Source organism: Vicia villosa, unplaced genomic scaffold, assembly GCF_029867415.1.
Source record: "Vicia villosa cultivar HV-30 ecotype Madison, WI unplaced genomic scaffold, Vvil1.0 ctg.000058F_1_1, whole genome shotgun sequence".
NCBI lineage: Eukaryota > Viridiplantae > Streptophyta > Magnoliopsida > Fabales > Fabaceae > Vicia > Vicia villosa.
Genome location: NW_026704987.1, coordinates 123,526 through 130,937, shown reverse-complemented (window position 1 = coordinate 130,937; position 7,412 = coordinate 123,526). Strand labels below are relative to the sequence as shown.

Below are 7,412 nucleotides of genomic sequence, written 5' to 3'. Positions count from 1 at the left end.
TGGTAGAGGAATTTATAGCATGTTATGAGGCATTCAACCATGGGATTTGGTTGAGGAACCTTGTCACTAGGCTGTGAATTGTGGAAGGAATTGAAAGATCTCTTAAGTTATACTATAAAAATAAATTAGTCGTCCACTCATCCTATATTCCAACAATAATAAGAGCACAACAAAGTAAAAACATATTGACATCAAGTTCCTAGATGTTAAAGAAAAGGTAAAAAGTAGACAGATTTCCATAGAATACTAAGGGACAAACTCCATCGTATCATATCCTCATAGAAAATGTCTTTTATTTTCACACTACTCATATGAGTGGTTTACAGTTAGAGGAATCTTTCACTTTGTTGGAGTTAGTCATTTATGAATTTTGTGTTCTATGGTTCGTATTATGTATGCATACTATGATTTTGGATATTGTTTCATTAATAAAGTTTGGTATTCAACTATTTACACTTTGTTCAATAAGGTTATTGAATGATTTCACTAAAGAAAAGTAGGACTAGTTGAAAATAAACATGTATAGACCAACTTCATGTGATTTTCATGCCACACATTTCATGATGAATCTATATCATTTAGTTATGCCACTATTAGTGATCATTGATGAGTTTAGTTATAATTGATATAACGAAAATTCACTTTGATTTTGTATACTGGCATGACTAATGGACAAGAGAAGTTGAGCATGCATAAAGTCTAACACGTATGTAGGGTTACATATGTGACCAGCGGGAGATTGCTAGAATTTTTGGGTCACAAATATAATATTACATGTGTTAGTGCCATTATTTAATTAGCCAAAACTGCAGTGATCTAACGAATATGAAGTTTAGCTAAAAGTATAAATGTCATTAAAGGTAAGATTATTGTGTAGATAACATAAATCAATATCTAATTTGATGAGGGGCCAAATTAGAATATTTAAAACTAAGAAATAATGTTAAGGTTATTTATATGGGTTATGATCCTCATTTTAGAGCGGTCGAAATACACAGTTTATCAGGATTCTCTTTTCATCCCCATTAGAAGAGATTCAAGGAACCATAAAGAATTCTACAAATCAGAAGATCACATACCCGCAAACATTCATCAATTTTTTTGAGATTTTGGATCGAACTTTAGTATCTCGGTAGGGATAGCTTCTTGGTTTGACAAACTTTAAGCATATTGTCAAAGACTGCTCACATGTTGATGTCGAAGTCTTGCATGTTGTAGTTGAAATGTGTTCTAGCATACAGTAGTCGATAATGTTAGGTTTGTTAGCATGTCGAATTTGGCCTGTTTGTTTAGCCCAATTGTTAAGTTAGCTTGTAGCTTAAGTTAACTTAATAATCTATAAATAGACTAGCCCTCTCTGGTTGTTAAGAGAAATGTTGGTTGTTGTTATTCACTTGTAATCTTTGAACCCTTATTGAGTAAGTGAATCAGTAAAACAATTATAACCAATCTTGATTTTCTTCTTCTTCTTCTCTCTCTTTCATAAAAACCTAATAGGATTTCTTGTGTTTGTTCAAGAAATCTAATGTTTCTCATAGTTTTAATTTGTTTTTGATGAAATTCCATTCCATTAATTTTAATAACAAATCCAGATATACTTCCGTTTTCATTTTCTAATTTAATTCTGATATAGTTTTAAATGATGTGAATCGATGACGTATTTGACTCATACGAAACAAGTTTAATCTTTTAAATGGATTTAAGTATCTTTAAGGAATATCTCTCCTTAAATGTGTTGATCCCTTGTTGTTGGAGTATATGAAAAATTATTTTGTTGAAAAATGTCAACCAACTTTTTAAATACTTTCAGTTATTTTGAGAAAATCACAACTACACCTTTGAGTTCCTTAAAAAAATTATGTGGGTGTTTTCTTTCTAAAATTTCACAGTTGCGCAGAGGAATACCTTCATATAATAATTAAAAAAAAAAGAGTAAACATTATTTCACTATGACTGTTTTTTTTAGCCTAATAGTAATAATATTAATTTATAACTAATCCTCAGTCATGGGAAGCTTTTGGCACAAAATATGCTAGAAAGGGAAGCTGCCTTCCGCCCTTAATTACTTTCCGGCCGGCTTCCAAAAAAATTTTATTTCTGGACTATTCTAATTACTATAATGTCTCCAAAATATAGCCCTTTTTTTAATTTAAAATAGTGGTTGTTAAAGAAATCATTTTTAATTGATATAATTCTAATCATTATTGTATAACTATTCTCAAATGAATTTAATATTAATCTTTGTCTCTCAAAATTAATAACTTAAACTTTTAATGTTAATCAGACACCTTATTAATGATATATTATGTGAAACAAAACATTTAATTTTTTTTTTAAATTTTGTTAATTAATTTATTAAAGTGTTTGATATATGACTCATTCACGTGAAAGAATATGGATTTAATAGAAATACATCAATAGTGTAAAACAGTTTTACACTGTCAGTGAAATTATAACCATTAATTTTTGTAGAAGTTTGACTTTTTCTTTAAATCATATATAAAAGTATTTCTTTTTAAAGATTTTACATTGACAGTGTGCTACCTTTAAATTCAAAGAATATTTTATAAAAAATATTAATTCAAAAGATCAATCTTACTATTTATTCATAAATAGTTTATTTAAAGTCCGAACAAAATTTTATATTAATTTAAATCAACACAAAAATTATTTTTATCTATCAGAATTCAAATCTAAAATATTAATAAAAGCATACTCTTAAAATCTAAACGTTACCCATAAGGTCAACTCTAAGTTAATTAACATTCGATAAGTGCGACAAATAACAACCTTGATTCATATTTACATGAAGAAATTGAATAATTGCAAAAGCACCACAAGAAAGTTCTCATCATTCCAAACTATCCATCCTCTCTCCCAACACATATCCCAAAGAAAAACTTGGAGATACATCTAGTTGCTCACGTTTTTTCTCTTGAATATAACATTGTCCAAATCCGTGTTAATAATAATAATGCTCTAAGATTTGGAAGGCCAACCATACATATCTATATATCTAAATTTATCCTTTTGTCCTCTAATGTGAAATCGTCATAACTTACCAAATCAACATCATTCCTCCCTCATGTTTAACCATCAAAGTAATATATATTAACTTTACCAAAACGAGTATTTACTTAGAAAAAGAAAGTTTCTTCCCTTGAAGAAAATAAACGCAAAAAGTCCACACTATTACTTGTACTATTTTCCAAAGTGTTTTGTTTTACTATGCCATTGAACTCGAGTAGTTAACAAACTCTAAAACCCAATGGATTAATATATTAAGAGTCCATCATCAGATAATATAATATACAACTGCATTAGATAATTTACGACTTGTAATCATCATCCTAAAAAAACTTGTTTCGTGTGTTAGGTATATGTTAAACTCAACCGCATTTTTTAACACCATTTATTTCTATGCTACAGATGTCCGATTCAAAAACGTAAGAGTGTGTTAGATATGTGTGAAAAATCTTTTCCCTCCAAACAAAAGTGTTAAAACTAAAAAACACAATCTTGATAAACTTTTGTCCAAGTGTGTAACTTCTAATCAACTAACTTACCATCTTTTTGGTAATGTAGGGCCACAAAATCCTTTTATATATCCAACTCTGTAGCCATACTCTTAACATGAAACAACTAACCTCTTATCCTCTGCCCTCCCCTGCATTTTAAACAGAGTATTCCTCTTGTTTAATCTTCACTACAACAATGCCATCATCCTCTATTCTCTTCACTTTTCTTGCACTATCACTCACAATTCTTTGTTCTAATGCTCAAGGTCCACCTTCACCTGGCTACTACCCTAGTTCCAAAATCAGTCCAATTACCTTTAGTCAAGGCTTTAGAAACCTTTGGGGGCCTCAACATCAAAGGTTGGACCAAAACTCATTAACAATATGGCTTGACTCTAATTCAGGTATGATGTCAATAAACAAATCTCTCTTTGTTTAAGCTTCGAGTCTTCTGCACTGTGGTTATGAGGTATTGTCTGCTTTGAACTTTATCTGACACAATATTGATAACATAGGTAGTGGATTCAAGTCACTTCACTCCTATAAATCCGGATACTTTGGTGCTTCAATCAAGCTTCAACCTGGATACACTGCCGGAGTTATTACTTCTCTATATGTAAGTTGAAATTACTCCATAACATCGACTAACGTCTCTGACGTGTCACTTCAGTCATAAGAGTTCGACTTTATAACTTCGAAAACGGATGTGAAACTGTTATTATGACTAATAACTTTTTACTTTCAAATTTGCAGCTATCAAATAATCAAGATCATCCAGGAAACCATGATGAAATTGACATTGAGTTTCTTGGCACAACACCTGGTAAGCCATATGTGTTGCAAACAAATGTATATATGAGAGGAAGTGGAGATGGGAACATTATAGGAAGAGAGATGCAGTTTCATCTTTGGTTTGATCCAACTCAAAATTTTCACCACTATGCTATTCTATGGAAACCCAATGAAATAATGTAAGTACTATTATTTTTCATAACATCATTAATTGTTTGTCATGTTTATGTCTGTCACAATATTTCAGTTGAAAATACCATTTTGTTTCACAATTATATATATGATATAAAAATTCTATGCTCATGGTGTTTTAAATAATAAGTAAATTTTTGTAATATAAAATTAAATAGTATATTTTTTAACTAATAAATAAATTATATACTCCTAAGTAAAAAGTTTAAATATACTCTTAATGTTTCTTTATCAATATGTCTGAGGTGTTGAAAAAGTTGTGTATGACAAACAAAAGTAGAAAGACAGAGAAAGAAATAGAAAAGAAAGTAAAATAAATAGAGAGAAAGTGAGAGGTGTAATTGGAAAGAAAAGGAGATAAAAGAAAAGGAAACAATGACAAGAAACAAATAGAAAACTTAAAAATAATTCCAAAATTATTGAGAAAAAATTATTTGTTCTAAGATAATTGTAAATTGTAATTTTTAATGCAATTTTAATTTTTAATTTTTAATTATACCATTTAATTAATACTCTATATTTATTTTTTATTTTTTAATAATAATTATAATATATTTATAATTAATAAAGATAATTTGTAAAATTATCTTTCTCTCTTTTATTTATTATATTTTTTTAATTTAGGTAAAAATCGGATGCTTATTTTGAGACAGAGAAAATATAATTTAACTATTATATTTAAATATTTTTTTAAATAAATTTATATTTTGGATAGAGTTATAAACCAATGAAGATTTTTTACTTTAAAAATTTTAAATAACAATTACGGTAGTGTTGCAGTCGCGTAAAGACTTTTATAATTTTGATCGGTATAAGTGTTACAATATTGATTGCGGCTGTTGCAGTGTGAATTATTCATATTTTATTTTTTAACTCAAAAAAAGTGAATAAAAATATCAGTTGTAGCAGTCGTTTTCGCGATAACAAACCGATTTTTAAAACCTTGCTTAATAATATTCATTTCTCCAATTAGTGATGATATGATTTTCCACTTGCTCTAATCACTAATAAAATTTATATTCTTGCCTGTAAATCTAGTTCTGGTTGGTTACTAACTAGTTTGTCTTATAATGGCAAAAACAACCTATGCAGATTTTTAGTGGATGATGTTCCCATAAGAAGATATCCTAGGAAAATTGATGCCACCTACCCTTCAAGACCAATGTATCTGTACGGATCAATTTGGGATGCATCTTCTTGGGCAACAGAAGGTGGAAAATACAAAGCAGACTATAAATTCCAACCCTTTGTTGGAAGGTACACAAACTTCAAATTACAAGGTTGTACCATTGAAAGCCCTGCCTCATGTCAATCACCATCTGTCTCTGGTGGGTATGGTAGCCTTAGCCCTCAACAATATAGGGCAATGCAATGGGTCCAAAACAGTTACATGATCTATAATTATTGTCACGACCCTAGAAGAAACCACAATCTTATCCCCGAATGTTAAGGATGTTGAAATTCATATCTCTACTAGTCAGGACGACTCTGCATTTATATGGTTAGATATCAATATTTATTTGATGTCTAGTATATGCAGAATCTCCTGACTTAATATTTTTCAATACACACTCTCACTAATTGAAATTTATGAAGTTCATTATTTAATGGATTTTACATGAATTTCATTATGTAGAAAGAAGTGTGTTATAAAAAATGTGTGTTAAAAGTATAGTGTGGAAGTTTGTTATAAAAGGGTGGTTGTTTGTGATGGACCCGCTTGCTAAGAGTAATTTGTAAGAGCGGTTGAACGTCCAAACTGTCCTATGATTGGAATGTTTTTGTTGTTTTTGTATGTTGGTGTGGTGCTATAGTTTGATTCCAAATATATGTATTGAAATAAATTGATTTGGATGATATCCTAATCTTAAATGTATATACGTGTACGTGTGTGAAAAGAAAGAAAGGACATTATGTACTATATGAAAATCCTTTTGATATGAATTTGGACTTTTGTAGCTTACATTGGACCCATTTATATATGAAGAACCTTTTGATATAAAATTTTGTTGTCTTATCATAACAACTATTATTGTTTCCTCTCTAATCTTCATTTCTAATTTTTAATTGGAAAATGTTGATAATTAAGGATTAAATGTGTGTTTGATTTTATGGTAGGTGGAGTAAATTAATTATGGTTAAAACTATAGTAATTCATTTAATGTTTGAATAATGAACATGGTATAACAATGACACAAGTGGTAGATGGTTTACTCTTTTAGAAATTTGGTCAAAGTTTCCAATATTGATAGGTGTTTATGGAAGAAAAAAAAAATCATATATAGTGATAGTCTTGAACTCTTTAAGCGAATCAATCTTATAAATCTCAATAACATTATCAGTAGGGGTGATAATTAAACCTATTTTCATTATAAACTCAGAAAAAATACACATAACATAACATATAAGATAAACACTCAATTTTATACAAGCACGAGCTTGGTATATTTTTCCACAAAAATAGATTGGTAATGCATGGATATCCACTAAAATAAATTGGTAATGTACGGATATATATATATATATATATATATATATATATATATATATATATATATATATATATATATATATATATATATATATATATATATATATATATATATATATATGTGTGTGTGTTCATTTTAAAAAATATATAAAAGTTAAACCATTAGGTATTTAATATAAGTGTATGATTATTTCAATAATAATTTTTAAAAAAAAACTTTTTAATATTTTTAAAAATTTAAAATGATATAATGATTTATTTTTTTTATTAAAATTGCAAATAATTGATACTAGTATGAGTACTTACATAGCCATAAGACATAAGTGCACATGTTAACTTTTATGCCCAAACTCAGGTACGATAATTTTTTATAACCGTAGATATGAGTAGAAGTATCATAGTAATTTGTCCAAACTCTT

At 28.5% G+C, this 7,412-nt stretch overlaps 1 protein-coding gene across 1 annotated transcript; it reads left to right on the top strand.

Moving 5' to 3' along the window:
• The first annotated feature begins 3,623 nt into the window (after positions 1-3,623).
• LOC131623192 (probable xyloglucan endotransglucosylase/hydrolase protein 32) lies at positions 3,624-6,446 on the top strand. The gene is made up of 4 exons (XM_058894196.1): positions 3,624-3,922; positions 4,034-4,134; positions 4,272-4,489; positions 5,595-6,446. Exons 1-4 carry the CDS (start codon positions 3,715-3,717, stop codon positions 5,950-5,952), a joined length of 885 nt encoding a protein of 294 aa, XP_058750179.1. The 5' UTR covers positions 3,624-3,714; the 3' UTR covers positions 5,953-6,446.
• The last annotated feature ends 966 nt before the right edge of the window (positions 6,447-7,412 follow it).